The sequence below is a fragment of the Clinocottus analis genome, unplaced genomic scaffold (genome assembly GCF_023055335.1).
Source record: "Clinocottus analis isolate CAN_PGR_092001 unplaced genomic scaffold, fCliAna1.0.p SCAF_4, whole genome shotgun sequence".
Taxonomy (NCBI): Eukaryota; Metazoa; Chordata; class Actinopteri; order Perciformes; family Cottidae; genus Clinocottus; species Clinocottus analis.
This window is the reverse complement of record NW_027176153.1, coordinates 20,359,291-20,377,397: the sequence shown is the minus strand read 5'-3', so window position 1 is coordinate 20,377,397 and position 18,107 is coordinate 20,359,291. Positions and strand designations below refer to the sequence as shown.

The window sequence follows — 18,107 nt, the reverse complement described above, 5'->3', positions numbered from 1 at the left end:
TAGTTGTTTTTGTGGAAGCTGGGGTGGTTGTGGTTGTGCTGGTTGAAGGTTTAGTGGTAGTTGTTGTGGCAGATGTGGTGGACGTAGTGGGAGCAGTATTGGTAAAGACACAGGTCTTGTGGTATTGGCTATATACCAAATTTGATGCGCATTTAATGATGTAAGTTTTTCCACCTACACAGCTGTAAAATGAATGTGGGTCATTAGGGTTGGGGTTTAATCCATCATCCTTTCCTTCACAGGGGTTTACAGTATGTGTCGGAATGGTTGTGGCAGTTGTGTCGGCATTAGTTGTTTTTGTGGTAGCTGGGGTGGTTGTGGTTGTGCTGGTTGAAGGTTTAGTGGTAGTTGTTGTGGCAGATGTGGTGGACGTAGTGGGAGCAGTATTGGGAAAGACACAGGTCTTGTGGTATTGGCTATATACCAAATTTGATGCACATTTAATGATGTAAGTTTTTCCACCTACACAGCTGTAAAATGAATGTGGGTCATTAGGGTTGGGGTTTAAGCCATCGTCCTTTCCTTCACAGGGGTTTACAGTATGTGTCGGAATGGTTGTGGCAGTGGTGTCGGCATTAGTTGTTTTTGAGGGGGTGGTTGTGGGAGTTGTGGTTGTGCTGGTTGAAGGTTTATTGGTAGTTGTTGTGGCAGATGTGGTGGACATAGTGGGAGCACTATTGGGAAAGACACAGGTCTTGTGGTATTGGCTATATACCAAATTTGATGCACATTTAATGATGTAAGTTCTTCCACCTACACAGCTGTAAAATGAATGTGGGTCATTAGGGTTGGGGTTTAAGCCATCGTCCTTTCCTTCACAGGGGTTTACAGTATGTGTCGGAATGGTTGTGGCAGTGGTGTCGGCATTAGTTGTTTGTGAGGGGGTGGTTGTGGGAGTTGTGGTTGTGCTGGTTGAAGGTTTAGTGGTGGATGTTGTGGCAGATGTAGTGGACGTAGTGGAAGCAGTATTGGGAAAGACACAGGTCTTGTCGTATTGGCTATATACCAAATTTGATGCGCATTTAATTATGTAAGTTCTTCTACCTACACAGCTGTAGTAATAATATGGGTCAGAAGGGTTGGCGATTAACCCATCATCCTTTCCTTCACAGGGGTTTGCAATATTTGTCTTGGTAGCTTGAGTTTTTATGGTTTTGGGAGTAGTAGTTGTCGGAAAAAGGCCTGGATAACCTAAAAGAAGATACAGATATTGTGTTAATTGCTCTTTTTCACTTTGTATTGTACAATGCAATAGAAGGGAATCACAACAAAGATGAAGGCATTTGATTGCATACATAAAACACTTCCATGACAGGACACAATATGATATCCACATTTTGCATTTTGGTTACCTGGGACCAGGATCTTATGTAGGTGGCTTATAAAGGGGTAGTTGCCCTCATTACAGAACTGTCCACCAAAATCATCCAGGTCCAAAGACCAGACAAAGGCTCCTCCAAAGTTGTTAGTTTTCAGGTAACTGACCTGAGAGGAACAGGTACAAAACAAAACACTTGAAGTCATGCTGACAAAATATCTGTTTAGCTAGGTCTGTGTACAACTCGTCAATTACAAACGAATTACAGAATGGAATAGATCATTACCTTTATATCAAGGCTGTATCTGTTGTCAAATCCAATCCAATGATTTGCTATGGTGGTATATGGAACTTCCTGATCCTTAATTAGCTGTATTTCTACTTTTTCAAAATAAGGACATGTCTGAAAAAAAAAAGTAAAACGTCACATTTAGATTCAATGTGTGAACATAAATAGATTTATTTTCAGTGGAATACAGAAAAAAATATTTTTCTCATAAAAAGACATTTGTGTAAATCATCTGTATGTAACCACATAGTTTTACCTCATAATAGGCCCAGAATCCTTCTTCCCCAGTGAAGCAGCGTTCTTCACTCGGACCATTGGCTGGTGCGCCAACACCACTGAATGCTGTCGAAAGATTGAAAGCTCGCCCGTAAGCCCCAAATCCCATGAGTAGCTTTTGGGTAGGTGCTCCCTGATCGTGCCAGTACTGCATGGCATAGTCCTAAAATGTGAAAGGAAGACCCAATGAGAAGAGCCCTCTAAATGGAACACTGTTTCTGCAGTGAAAATACAAATGTGTATACTCACAATGTTAGAGTAGATTTTGTCTCCTGTGTCTTGATATCCCTGGTATAAGGGGCTGTGATGTCCTGTGACACTTTCCCAGGGGCCGTGAAAGTCCATTGTCCACACATTAATAAATTCCAGGAACCTGATAAAATACAGAAGATCACTCACCAAAACATGGCACACGTGTATCTTTGGATATAATGTAAAGAATAACAAAAAAATCAGTTTTACCTGGCAATCTGTTTAACTTCATAACTGGCATCGATGATTGCTTTCTCAGCAGAGACACTTGCAGTGATGATTAATCTGTCACGGTTAGTTGCTATTCCTTCAGCCACAAAGGCCTCATTGAGCTCCTATACAACACAGAAACATGATTCACACTGTGGAATATGCAATGTAGTATTTCCATATATGTTTTTTTACAGTATGGCATAATTCTGAATATGATTTGATATGTCTATCTGTCTCAGACGATGAATTCAGGATCTGACCTTGCACAACTGTGTGAATCTTTGCTTGTCCTGTGGTTGGCTTCCAGCTCCTCCAGGGTGCCTCCAGTCAAGGTTAAGTCCATCAAACCCATTTGCTCTCAGTAGTTTGATAGCTGAATGGATGAACCTTGCTCTCTTTCGTTGCGTTGAAACCATTTTGCTGAATCTGGTAAACATTTGAATCAAAATTGCCGTCAAGAAGACAGAAGACAGAAGAAGACTCTGCAAACTGCATTCAAAGGTTCTATTTTAATTGCACAAACTCGAAGACAAATTCAATGCACAAAATATGGTGTTCAATGACAAATATACAGCCCTATACAATGGTCTTGTTACCATGCTTTTCAGTCAGCTAATTTGAATAATTTGTTGCATCAGTAAACCAGTACAACTGAAAATAGGAGTAACGAAAATTGCATGTTAAATGTTTTTGAATGAGCCTTAAGTGAATAATTAATTTGGTTGGAATCAGTTTAAATTTGATTTAATGCAACGACCTGATTATTTGCAACATTAAAGGAACACTGTACAATGTATTGCCATCTAGTGGTGTGTGGCAGGTTGCAACCAACTAATTACCCCTCAGCTCAACCTCTCCCTTTCCAAACATGTCAGAAAACTAAGGTGACCTAGGGATAGGTATCTTTAGGATTTTAGTAGAACTACATTTTGGGTTTTGGAATGCATCCTTACCTTCAGAAAACGTAAAGTGTCCGTTCTCGGCTACTGTAGAAACATAACGGTGCAAGATGGTGGACCCCGCGGGTATAACATAGCTATAAAAAGCTTTTTCTAAGCTAAGTAAAACATAAAGATTCTTAGTTTTGTGCGAAAACTACATGTTTCACAATGTCTCTTTTAACAAAAATACCTAAAATAAGCAAAATAGAATACAGTGGAAACAGCTTAGAGTGATCACGTCTGTCCAGGTAAAATTTATAAATGTAGGTAAATTAATATTATAACCTAGTCTTTATGGTTTTTCTTTTGTGTCATGTACATTATCATTTAATTGACAAAAGAAACAACATTACATATGTTGTTTGCAAACACTGATTGAATTATTTTAAATTAATGTGTTATGTATTCAAATACCAGCATCTCACCTTGTATTACTCCAACACATTTAGAAAAGGAGGGTGAGAGGTATTTAGTTGGTTGCAACCTGTCACAACCACCAGATGGCACTAAAACTTACACAATGTTCCTGCAGTGTTACAAATCGTCATGTCTTAAATTCATTAAATCTAATTTGAACTAATTGCAACTAAATTAATGAATAAATTACGGCCCATATACAAAATATTTACCATGCAGTTTTCTTCTTTCCTTTTTTAAGGAGTACTGGTGTAGATTATACCAACATACTTGACTTTGTACTGACATAAAAAAGCCTATATTTTCTTGTAATAACTTACTTGTGTGTGTCAAAGGTCAAGCCACCTACAGCCAACAGCGTTTTGAGCAGTGGATTTCTATGAGTGCAAAACAAATGTTCAGTGAAGCTCAACATCGTTCACATAATTTTAAAGGACATTCATGCAGTATTTAGACCCCATCACTTTTTTTCCACATTGTAAAGGTGTGTACTGACCTGATTTTGAGTCCATTAAAGGACTGATAACGTTGGATGTCAGTTGCACAATTAGGGATCAGCTTGTGTTGGTGGCTAATGTCAGAAAATGCATAGATCACATGGGTACACTGTTTTGGATGGATGTCTGCAACTGTACATTTTCCTTCCTCTGCTCTATTTTCAGCCTCGCTGTCATAGTAACACACCAGCCTGGTGGAAGAAGCTGAGAAATAGAAAAAATCGTCAAGGTATGAATTAGTTTTTGAAGACACCAATTATAACAAGATCTTTCTTTACCAACAGCTGTTGAGTTAAGAGCCCTTTTTATCTGCTATTAATATTTTGGAACGTTTTGTACTTACCCAAGCTGACAAACATCAAACAGAGACCTTCAAATAGAGAGACAAAGGTTAACACTTTAGTCCACCCAATTACAAAATTAAAACTAAATACTAATCTGTTCGAGGTTTATTTTTATTTTTCCAGGTTAGACGTATTACTCTGCTATTGCTGCAGCCACACCAATACATTGGAGGTGAATTGAATTGTGTAAAAATTCAACAGTAATGTCAAATCTGAAAAACGAACAATGTCTCATGTGATGATTATTCAAAGTAATGGGAACACTGTTTCTGGAAAGAGTTTCCAGTAAATATTCTAAATGATACAACTGAGAAAGTGAAGGTCTTTGTAAAGAGGGTGAACTGACCCTTTAAGAAAACATTTACTTGACCAGCATGCCTTACCTGCAGTTATAGTAAGCTTGCACATGATGTCTCTATATGATGAGGCAGAAATAAAAGAAAAAGGTTTTCAGTATGTAGCGGAAAATCAAATTTTTCAAAATACAGCCTCACTGTTGTGGTTGTTGTTAATAAAGGGATAGTTTGGATGATGAAGTGCTTATCCATAGTCAGTGTATTACCTACTGTAGATGGCAGCATGCCCAAAGTTGAGACAAAAGGGCAGGAGCACCAACACAAGATCAAAAGCTATATACTGCTGTGGACAAGGTTCAATATTTGTTTGTGCGCCATATTTAAAATATCTGACATGGAACTTTACTAAAAGTAAAACTTATCTATAGTGTTTCTATCAACGTGGTCGTGTGTCTATGACGTTTCAGTAAGGTTCCCCATTGGAAGAAGCTGTCTGATGGCAAAAGTGCTGAAACATTCCAATATTGAATTTTATGAATTTCTTTTAGTTGGCTAATATTTAGCTGCTGGCACTGTCCACAGCAGTAAATTGCTTTACTCTGGTATCTGTAATTAGGCTCGGTTCTCCAAACTGAGGGTATGCATACCACCATCTACTGTAGTAGTAATACACTCCCATACAAACACCTTATACAACCCTACTTAAAACATGAGAATAATTCCTTCAAAAGTTTGCCTAATACATACAGTTCAAGTCAGAAGACCAATCATCATTAATTAATTGTAGCCTCATGCCCAAATCATTTATTTAGTCATGGTCAAGGCCTTTCTCCAATACTGTATAATGTAGTTCTGCATTTTGTGTCAAAATTAGTTAGTGTCATGAATTTACTGTCTTTAAAATTAGACAGACCGTAAAGGACATTCATTCTTTATTTAAATCGTTTTATTAATTTAATCTTTGAAATAATACTTGAAAAACAAAATGAACAGTAGGGACACTTCTTGGTAATCAAGAAGTGAAGAAGTGGTACAATGGTTCACCAATAAACTCCGCCTCATGAAATACCAGAAACGCAGCAATAAACAGCAGTAGAAACATCCAACTCATGAGGAACTCATCATATTCAACCTCAGTGCAGCCTTTGATAGCTCTACTTGCTACCCATTGCCAACATCGTATGCCTTCACGGTCTCCATTTCTACTGCTACGCCGACGACACACAGCTTTACATCTCCACTAAATCCATCACACCCACTACCTATACTCCACCGTCACCAACTGCCTCACAGATATAGAGACCTGGATGCACGCCAACCTCCTCAAACTAAACAGACATATCTGAAATCCTCATCATCAGCTCCAAGTCATGAAACAACTTCTCACTCTGCATCGATGGCACCACAATTCCACACACATCTGTAACCTTGGTGTCATCATCGTCCATCTAACCCTCTTTTTTGAACATCACGTCAATCACGTCACAAAAAACGCCTTCTTTCATCTTAAAAACATTTTTGTCCCTTCCTCTCCTCCTCAGCTACTGAAACACTCATCCACGCCTTTATTGCTTCATCACAATAAAATGTATTCAGCGGGGGAAGAGCCTTTTGAGGCCTTAGTGAGTCTGTTCAAGCAGTCATATGAACCCCAAATGAGTTCTAATACTTGTGTTATTGTATATATTGAAAGAAAAATGTTCTAACATAACTATGAACATCCAGCATGATCTGACTTAGATTTCCAAAAAATGCCTTTTCGAGTTGGCCCAAAGTTTTTCCAGCTCTAAGGCCCAAACAACAACCTACAGAGTTGATAATGACCTAAAAAATCGGAATCCACAATAAAAGTCACAAAAAACGAAGCCTTGTCTTGTGTTGTTCGGTTCAAAAATGGAAAAGTTATTACATTCATGCCTGAATATGCTCGGATTTGGGCATGCTGGGTATTAAGATTTACATAACTTTCTGCCTAAGACGTGTGACGCGTTGGAAGAAACATCCCCGACCACGGAAGCCGCCAGAGTCTTAAAAGTCGAAGGAGTAGGAAAAAAAAACAGCCCAGCTGCACTTTGATTCTTCAGGTACTAATATACTACGCACAATAATCTATCATACTTTGTTAGACTCAGACAATCTCGGAAGGTTACAGCTAGGTGTAAAAAAAAGAAGTCTTTTATTAAAATACGACTTTGTAAAGTGTATTTATACACGATCTAGTGAAATGTTACGTATATCCCCCCAAATTTTTTTGTTATTAACATTTTAGAGGTACGGATTACTTTTATTAACTGTCAACAAATGGTGCAAAACAAATACTATCTGTATAATACCTGATATTTAAACAGTCACTCGTCACAAAAAAACGTTAAATACATTGATGGCATTTTAAAAGAAAGACAAATATGGAGAAAATGTAGCTGTCAAATATCAAAAAACTAGGCAGCAGGAAAAACATATCACTCTTACCACAGATACATAACCGAAGGTATGAATTGGAAGAATGATGAATTTGAAGATTTTAGGCTTACTGAGCAAGATATACAGAGATGCCGCAGGTAAAGTAATATTCATCAATAACTCAGAACATGATGAAAATTGGGTTTGAAATGAAAATGGTTACTTACAAAGAAAATGGTGAAGGGCCCATAGATTCTCTGTCAAAGTGACGACTGAAGGATGTCTTACTGCAGTGCTTTAAATAGGCAATAGACCGCTAACATAGTGGCTAACTAGGGTGGAGCAAAAAGGTACTTGTTGGCAGTTGACTGTTAATTAACCTACTTGGCAGTACACCATATTCACATTATGATTCATAATCTTGGAATCAAATTGTACGTAACGACAAAGCATCAAACCACGTCTGTCTATGAAGGCGGTCATTTCACTCTTACCGGTGGACTAACCATGCGGCCATCAGTATTAATGTGCACCAGAGATTGATTTAGACAACATAAAAATGGATGTTGGATAGATTATTAAGCAATGTGTGCAGTTGAAGAACAACAAGTAAGAGAGCACCAAATAACACAGCTGGCCAAAAATAATTACAAATTGCGAGCAGTCAGTTGCTCGCAATTATCTACGTAAAACTCAATATTCATACTAAGTGACCAGAGAAATGGAAATACTTGTTAAATACAAGACAATAGATCTGTAAGAACGTTGTGGTATTTCGGGAAATTAGCGCAGAGTTGATATGGAAGAAAGGTCGCCTTCGAGACTACAACCGGGGACTTTTTTGTTTTTATGGACCTTTTTGATTTTTATGGTCAGCATCACCTTTTACTTCAATATTAATAAACTCTGAAACAAGTGATAGTGCTCCGTACGGTAGCATTGTCTTCAGGTCTTTGCAAACTGAGTTGAACAGTCTGCGGCTCATTGACCTGTCGTGACATGTTTCTGCTGGCGGGGCAAGGGCAGCCAAACAATTGACCCGATCCAAACTGGCACTGCACTTGTACTATCAAAGATCACCTGTTACTTTTATGACCTGATACTTGTAAAAGAACACTAACAATACATGCACAGAATAAGGCTATAATTTGTAAGAATGACCAACAGAAGCAGTGTCATAGAAAAGCACCTGTAATTACGCAGGGTGTAAAAATGTACCAACAAGAACATAGCCACACCAACAGTAAGCTTTCATGAAAAATAAGGCAATTGTAGATATAATTACCAGCAATTTCCTAAAATAAGGTGTGTCCTGAAATAATGACAGACACACACACACACAAATAGCACACCCTATTGGGTGAGAAAGAACCACCAAACACCTTGTTGTTATTACTCTGCATTGACTACCAGTAGTTAACATTGGCTGGAATAAATATGACACAGTACACAAACTCACTCTCAACTCATCAAATGTCGACGCTTGGCCAGGGGCCCGAAGCTTAAAACTTGAAAGTGTTATTTGTTAATGTGACAATTTAAGCTCATAACGTGCAATGTATGAAATAAACTTTGGTGTTTCTAGGAACCTTAAAGTTTCTACTTGTGATGTGCATAAAGTCTCTTGGCAAAATAAACTTTCGTAGGTTTACGACAAAACTACTTGGTGAGAGACTTTGGAAAATATAGTTTGTTGGGTTTATAAAATATATAATATAGGTACACTTGATACTTACCTGGTGCTAATTAAGTATGTAAGTTACAAAGCAAAAGTACACAGGACACAAATATGCATAAACCATGTGTGTGTTTATTCAGTGAATGTTTAAGTCATTTCTAGCATGTTTTTACAACTTTACGGCACCACTGATGTCTTCTGTCTTTAATATTGTGATACTTGGGTAATATTAATGAGTAATTGTTATTCAAATACATTTTTAAATTAAGAAACCCTACATGTAACGCAGTGTTTTTGAACAGTTGCTGATAAAGACAAGGCGACAGTAATTTTATTAGTATTACATTATTCGTAGGATTAGAAACTAGCAATATGCCTAAATAATACTTCATATTCATTAAAGAAAGTTGTTTTAATTAAAACAAAAGGCTAACTAATTTAACATGAGGATGAAGTGATGCACATTCAAATTGGGGATTTTGTTCAAGAACATTTGTGGAAGTTTTTTTCATTCAGGTTGTCAGTAAATATGCGGACAGACATTAATTTGAAAACTATGAATGTTTCAAAGCAAGAGCATGAACTAAAGGCAAACTACGTCAGATGCAAATCCCCGGTGTTCACACAATTAATTACTGTACTTATTTTTGCAAACATGTAACAGTCAAACAAAAGAATGAGAGGTGCACTGATATAAAAACAGTGTTAACTTTGTTTGTCAGCCACAGCACAATAAATAGGAAATAATAACAATGAACATAATAAAGTGTGTGTGTGTGTGTGTGTGTGTGTGTGTGTGTGTGTGTGTGTGTGTGTGTGTGTGTGTGCAAGAGGGACAACAAAACACTGTTACAAACACACTTTGACCCATTCCAGACACAAGCCTCTTAGATTTGAGGATTTTGTGTCAGTCGATGTGGATCCTTAAATTTAAAGGGAATTTTCTTCCTTGTGACTCTATAAATGTCGAATTAACCCGGAAAAGAGCGGGTCGTAAAGCTCATCCTTCTCTTCCTCTGAAGAATGTCATCATCCCTTCTGCAGGTTAAAGTTGCCGATGGCCGTCGTCCAATGAGACCCCAGTGTTGGGTTTGGACCAGAAATCCAACCTTGATAATAAACTAAATAAAACACTGAATATGTGTTTGTTCCCCTTAAATACCTAATTTATGCTTACTGGGCCCACCCGTTTGCAAAGAATGTGTATTTGTCGTGACGATGTATACTTTTGGTAGTAAGCCAAGATTTTATTTTGGGAATTTGGCTTTTCCTCTTTTCCATAAAAGTTGGAGTCATTTGGCAACAATACCAGTGGAAAGCTGGCTCACAGTGAAATACATTCTAAAACTAACAGTATCATTTACTAAACAATTTTCCAACGGTTTGGTGGCCAGCGTGCTTTTTAAGATAGTGTGTTGGATTGAGGTCTATTCAATAGAGACACAGTTGGTCTGTTATGGGTGTCGCTGAGTTGCTATGCTACGACTTGTTTGTCATTTGAGGGTTTGTCACGACACCGGTTTACACACACTTCTTTATGGAATAAACTCTTTTACAGAAGTGATCCTGATACTCTCAGGTATCTCCCTTGAGTGATATATTGTGTGTGTGTGTGTGTGTGTTTGTGTGTGTATAGATATTATAAATCTCTGAAGTTGGTGGAAAACAACATTGCTTCCTCTCATCTACAAAGTAGGACACCTGCGTGCATCATTTGGGCTTTTTGCATACCTGCTATTCATTTTGCTTTCATGTATCAGATATAACGACAGCCAATTAGCATTGAGAGAAGACTTTACAATAAGTGAATACATTGAGACGGTGTTGCCACAAATTGCTCATGGGCGACAATGACGTGGTTATTAAGAATAGTATATGCCACGCCTCTATAATTGGCACATACAAGTATGTGTGTCGTGTGGGTGGCTTACAGGGCGGCACGTCTAAGGTGCAGCAGGGGTGATACAGACAAACATGCTGTTCTCAGGAGTCATACTGCAGTCACGTCAGTGCCCTGGACATGGTTTAGAAAATGGTCGGTCTTTGTTGAGATGCCATTTTTGGATTCACATTGTTGAATGAAGAAGCCATTTGTGTATGTTGGTGCGGCCCTGCCTCGTAATTCAATCATCTGGGCATCGAGAACATCAAAAAGTATTACATTATCTAATGTATGCACCCAAATGAACGTATTTCTATATTTTTCTCTCTATGTGCAGACCTAGACTCTATTCTCAGAAATAACTGTTCAACAAAATTCAACTTTTGCACAATATTTACAGAGCATTCAAATAGTTTTCAGACCCTTACACTTTTTCTCATTGATGTTGCATCCTTTATCTAGAGCTGTCTGCCCACTTAACTGAGCAAGCAGAGGAGAAGGGTCTTGGAAAGAGAGGTGGCAAGCTTTGAAATGCCTGCCAAATATAAATACTTTCTTAATGTAATACAGTAGCACTGCAATGATGCTGTAGTACTTTTTAAGTTTGTTTACCTGTTAAAAACTGTGGCACCAATGTTGGCTCCAGGCCTCCTTTTTCCCTGTGTTTGAGTGTATATCTGTAAAAAAAAAAGAGAAAAAAACACTTTTAAAATATATATTGATCATAACCATGAACATCCAGCATGATATGAGCCAGATTCCCAAAAATGCCTCCTGGAGCGGTCAATAAGACACCTTTTTGGAAAGATAAGGACCTAAAGAATCAAAATCTGCAACAAAAAGTCCAATAAAACAAAGCCTTGGCCTGTTAGGAAGGAGTTTCAGTCAAAAAACTGTGTCGTTCGTTTCAAGAATTTGAAATATTACATATTTTATGCCAAAAGAGTGTCTGAATGGGGCATGCTGGGACTTGAAATGGGCGCGGGAGAATTTTCGCGCACGGTTTTTAATATCAGATTTTCCATTTAACTGTGCACATACAGGAGTTATAAAATATTTCCACAATGGTTATGGAGAATCTAACTAGGAAGTGTGAATATGCCGGAAGCTTTTGATGCTAAATAAAACAGTGTGGTGGCATCAATCATTGTTATTATACCAGAAACCTGTCCTTCAATTGTCCATACTGGTGTAAAGTGAGACGTCTCGTGTTGCTCACTCATTAATTGACTTGTTAGAAAATATTTGTTCCTGATATTTAACTTTCACAGAAGTGGTTTTGGGTAATTTCCAGCTGTTCAATTTTCTGCTTGCAAGGCGCAGTCACACAACTTTACTGATGTGGAGTTCAAATCCAAATGAAGGCCACTTTAGTGATTTAGTAAATTTTAACTTAATTGGCTTCCAGTTAAAAAAAAAAAGTCAATCAAGGTGAGACTTGTAATTTTTAATAATGAGGTGGCCTCAATAAAAGCTTCTAGGACGATTACAACTAATGGGACAATCACAACGAACGAGAATGCTGTTCACAAAGTTATTTGTGAACAACTATAATCATTCAAATGTTATCTTAACGTTTTCTGAATCTTCTCTTTTGATTTACAGAATATGATTTTACAGGCTCAACATTTCCAGAGAATTAAAACGTGATATGTTTAAATGATATTACGTCTATATTATATTAGAAGCAATAAAACAGGTGTTAAATAACAGGAAAGCACTTTAAGTATTACTACTGTAGGTAGTACTCAAATACTCCTTAACCCTATAATGTTTCACTAGAAATATTATTGGAGTATTTTAGACATACTATAGAAGATGCAAATCCCAAAATTGCAGATGCCGTCCTGTACACAAGCCAACATGTGGATAAGGGGATACTGGCACTTATCTTTTTCCATTACAAGCCTTAACCATGTGAGGCAGGTCAGCTGTTATTATTGCAAAATAAGTGATCTGATTGATTAAATCTTTAGATTCTAACATTTATGTTTTACCAATGCTAACTCATTTGCATTATTGTTTGACTGTTTAATATCCACTGAATGCATGTGTGGATGGTATTTTCATGACGTTCCGTGTGGAAAGAGAGAGAGAGAGAGATTTAATGTCCTCAACAGGCACATACAACAAGACCACAGTTTGAACTTTCAGCATACGCTTTATCGTGTAATTCAGCCCTCACAGATCACTTTCCATCGCTCAGACCAATAGGTTGAAACACAAACAAAGCTCATCAGGATTTCCAAATATGGTATGTTCTTTTGGTGTGACCTACGGTCGGGGTCAAAATAACCTTTGACAGAACACACAATTCATGTACGAGAAATGTGTTTACTTAACACAAGTGTCATGACACAGTGTCATTGTCAACTTTTTAAATTCTCGGAACTATTTGTTATGAAACCAGATGTGTTCAACTTAACAAGTTACATATTACGTTTCTCTTATGATTCCAAATATAAGGTGTACAAAGTATGTTATCTGATGATTTTCTTCAACAATATATATATATAGATAGATAGATAGATAGATAGATAGATAAAGATGTATATTGTAGTCTTCGTATATAAGGGGCTATGGGGCTAGGGGCTACTATGACTATATACTATAAGACATATTGGATATTTTATGTTACAAGGAAGCCCAGAAGCCAATGATTTAGATAGATAGATAGATAGAGACACAGCTCTGGGATGCAATCCTTTCATCCCCCTCTCCTAGGAACTTTAGAGAACCACCACAGCCCCTGGCTCCAGACCCCCACCACATCAGCAGCAGAGTTATGCTGTTGCCAGGCCTGCTGCCACAACCCCTCACCAGGCTACTTCAGAGATGGGAGACATCAGAGAGATGCTGCACATTCTGTGTAATCGCCTCCTACTGAACTGATAAGTGTACATTAATAATGAGTCACACAGTAGTAGATCCTAATGACAGTTTATTGTTATCACTATTCCACAGTAGTTTACCTAGCTCATCTGAATATATATTTTAGAAATGTAATGTCATATTCTTTATTTATGGAAGGTTGACCTTCAGGCTGTCCCACCAAATAGGTTCACGTTTTTTTTTTTATCAATATATACGCGTTCTTTTCAAATAAACTGCTGGAACATTCAGGGCCTCTGCTCCTCAACCTTTGGGCCGAAGAGCACCAACCTTGAATTCCTCAAATCTATTGAAAATGTTGATATTCTCGCTGCAGTACTCAAGCTGTTTAACTTAATTCTGAGCTCAGGCTGCTTCCCGGACATCTGGTGAGAGGGGCTGATCTCTCCAATCTATAAAAGTGGAGACCAACTGGACCCCAATAACAACCGTGGCGTCTGCATTAGCAGCTGCCTGGGAAAGCTATTCTGCAGTATCATGAATAAGAGAATCTTAGATTATCTGGACCAACACAACATCCTTAGGATGTTGAGAAAAAAAAACAATATCGTGATTTTTTTTAAAAAGGCCCAGGTGCCAGCAGAACGAATACCATTTTACTCTGGGAAGTACCACCATAGCACACACCATGAGCTACATCTACCTCGGCCTGACCATCACTGCCTCGGGGAGTTTCAGCCTGGCAGTGAATGCACGAAAGGAAAAGGCCAGAAGAGCCATGTATGCTATCAAAATGAAATTCGACAACATCCTAATTTTCGACAATGTAATCCAGCCCATTGTGCTGTATGGTAGTGAAGTATGGGGTCCACTCAGTCACCATAGCTACACCCAATGGGAAAACACCCCACAGAAGCCCAACATGCAGAGTTCTGCAGAATGATCCTCGGCGTTCAAAGAAAGACACCAACAAATGCATGTAGGGCTGAATTAGCCAGATATATCCCCTAATAATAAACATCCACAAACGAGCGCTACATTTTTGGAATCACCTTGAAACAAATGCATGGGACGACCTCCATGTAAAAGCCCTCCGAAGCCGAGAGCTGAACCCAGAAAAGAGTCTCCTGAGTCAGTTGCTGATGAGACTAACTTCCACACAGCAGAACCAGTCTCACACCAACACTGCTCTCCAAACAGCAGCTGGAGTCAATGCAATTGTAAAAAACAACAACAACAAAGAAATGTATTTGGAACATTGGAAAAAGGAAACTGCAAGTCAAAGTAGATTAGAACGTTATCTGGCCCTAAAAAGAGATTATACATTTGCAGAATACCTTTCTTCTGTCAGAGGTAAGAAGCAGAGACAGACCCTGACCAGGTGCCGGCTCAGTGACCACCAATTAGTGATCGAAATAGGCCGACAGAAGAAATCTTGGCAACCAAAAGAAAACAGAATATGTGGTCACTGTTTGACAGGTGAGGTTGAGACAGAGATGCACTTCCTCCTAAAATGTAATAAATATAGTAAAACAAGGGAAATGTGGCTGGACCGGCTCAGCTCCAAGATCTCTGGCTTCAGAGAGCTGGAAGAATGTACCAGACTAAGGAGAAGGAAACACAGCACGACTTGTTGCTCCTTATGTCCTGTTGTGTCACAACCTGAGGGACAGTGAGTGACACGCACACACACACACACAAGCACACACACACACACACACACACACACTCACAATCTGTTTTATTATTATTGTTGTATGTTTCTATTGTGTTTTTCTGATGTGTTCTGATGCTTTTGATGCTTTGGCAATATTGTTGTTGCAACGTTCATGCCAATAAAGCTAATTGAATTGAATTAAATAGAGAGATATTTAATGTCCTCAACAGGCACATACAACAAGACCACAGTTTGAACTTTCAGCATACGCTTTATCGTGTAATTCAGCCCTCACAGATCACTTTCCATCGCTCAGACCAATAGGTTGAAACACAAACAAAGCTCATCAGGATTTCCAAATATGGTATGTTCTTTTGGTGTGACCTACGGTCGGGGTCAAAATAACCTTTGACAGAACACACAATTCATGTACGAGAAATGTGTTTACTTAACACAAGTGTCATGACACAGTGTCATTGTCAACTTTTGAAATTCCCGAAACTATTTGTTTTAAAACCAGATGTGTTCAACTTAACAAGTTACATATTACGTTTCTCTTATGATTCCAAATACAAGGTGTACAAAGTATGTTATCTGATGATTTTCTTCAACAATATATATATATATATATATATATATATATATATATATATATATATATATATATATATAGATAGATAGATAGATAGATAGATAGATAGATAGATAGATAGATAGATAGATAGATAAAGATGTATATTGTAGTCTTTGTATATAAGGGGCCATTACTATCACTATATACTATAAGACATATTGGATATTTTATGTTACAAGGAAGCCCAGAAGCCAATGATTTAGATAGATAGATCGATAGAGACACAGCTCTGGGACGCAATCCTTTCATCCCCCTCTCCTAGGAACTTGAGAGAACCACCACAGCCCCTGGCTCCAGACCCCCACCACATCAGCAGCAGAGTTATGCTGTTGCCAGGCCTGCTGCCACAACCCCTCACCAGGCTACTTCAGAGATGGGAGACATCAGAGAGATGCTGCACATTCTGTGTAATCGCCTCCTACTGAACTGATAAGTGTACATTAATAATGAGTCACACAGTAGTAGATCCTAATGACAGTTTATTGTTATCACTATTCCACAGTAGTTTACCGAGCTCATCTGAATATATATTTTAGAAATGTAATGTCATATTCTTTATTTATGGAAGGTTGACCTTCAGGCTGTCCCACCAAATAGGTTCACGTTTTTTTTTTTTTTTTATCAATATATATGCGTTCTTTTCAAATAAGCTGCTGGAACATTCAGGGCCTCTGCTCCTCAACCTTTGGGCCGAAGAGCACCAACCTTGAATTCCTCAAATCTATTGAAAATGTTGATATTCTCGCTGCAGTACTCAAGCTGTTTAACTTAATTCTGAGCTGGTGAGAGGGGCTGATCTCTCCAATCTATAAAAGTGGAGACCAAAGTGGAGACCAACTGGACCCCAATAACTACCGTGGCGTCTGCATTAGCAGCTGCCTGGGAAAGCTATTCTGCAGTATCATGAATAAGAGAATCTTAGATTATCTGGACCAACACAACATCCTTAGGATGTTGAGAAAAAAAAACAATATCGTGATTTTTTTTAAAAAGGCCCAGATGCCAGCAGAACGAATACCATTTTACTCTGGGAAGTACCACCATAGCACACACCATGAGCTACATCTACCTCGGCCTGACCATCACTGCCTCGGGGAGTTTCAGCCTGGCAGTGAATGCATGAAAGGAAAAGGCCAGAAGAGCCATGTATGCTATCAAAATGAAATTCGACAACATCCTAATTTTCGACAATGTAATCCAGCCCATTGTGCTGTATGGTAGTGAAGTATGGGGTCCACTCAGTCACCATAGCTACACCCAATGGGAAAACACCCCACAGAAGCCCAACATGCAGAGTTCTGCAGAATGATCCTCGGCGTTCAAAGGAAGACACCAACAAATGCATGTAGGGCTGAATTAGCCAGATATATCCCCTAATAATAAACATCCACAAACGAGCACTACATTTTTGGAATCACCTTGAAACAAATGCATGGGACGACCTCCATGTAAAAGCCCTCCGAAGCCGAGAGCTGAACCCAGAAAAGAGTCTCCTGAGTCAGTTGGTGATGAGACTAACTTCCACACAGCAGAACCAGTCTCACACCAACACTGCTCTCCAAACAGCAGCTGGAGTCAATGCAATTGTAAAAAAACAACAACAAAGAAATGTATTTGGAACATTGGAAAAAGGAAACTGCAAGTTAAAGTAGATTAGAACGTTATCTGGCCCTAAAAAGAGATTATACATTTGCAGAATACCTTTCTTCTGTCAGAGGTAAGAAGCAGAGACAGACCCTGACCAGGTGCAGGCTCAGTGACCACCAATTAGTGATCGAAATAGGCCGACAGAAGAAATCTTGGCAACCAAAAGAAAACAGAATATGTGGTCACTGTTTGACAGGTGAGGTTGAGACAGAGATGCAGTTCCTCCTAAAATGTAATAAATATAGTAAAACAAGGGAAATGTGGCTGGACCGGCTCAGCTCCAAGATCTCTGGCTTCAGAGAGCTGGAAGAATGTACCAGACTAAGGAGAAGGAAACACAGCACGACTTGTTGCTCCTTATGTCCTGTTGTGTCACAACCTGAGGGACAGTGAGTGACACGCACACACACACACACAAGCACACACACATACACACACACACACTCACAATCTGTTTTATTATTATTGTTGTGTGTTTCTATTGTGTTTTTCTGATATGTTTTGATGCTTTTGATGCTTTGGCAATATTGTTGT

The 18,107-nt window shown here is 38.6% G+C and overlaps 1 protein-coding gene across 1 annotated transcript; it reads right to left on the bottom strand.

Annotated features, from left to right (window-relative positions):
* Positions 1-629: 629 nt before the first annotated feature.
* LOC137800951 (chitinase-3-like protein 1) lies at positions 630-4,955 on the bottom strand. The gene is made up of 12 exons (XM_068598321.1): positions 4,931-4,955; positions 4,547-4,573; positions 4,203-4,407; positions 4,027-4,083; positions 2,609-2,774; positions 2,346-2,470; positions 2,133-2,256; positions 1,864-2,046; positions 1,605-1,721; positions 1,353-1,485; positions 1,049-1,191; positions 630-674 (listed from the first exon to the last, which is right to left on the bottom strand). The coding sequence occupies exons 1-12, from the start codon at positions 4,953-4,955 to the stop codon at positions 630-632; spliced, it is 1,350 nt and encodes a 449-aa protein (XP_068454422.1).
* Positions 4,956-18,107: the final 13,152 nt, after the last annotated feature.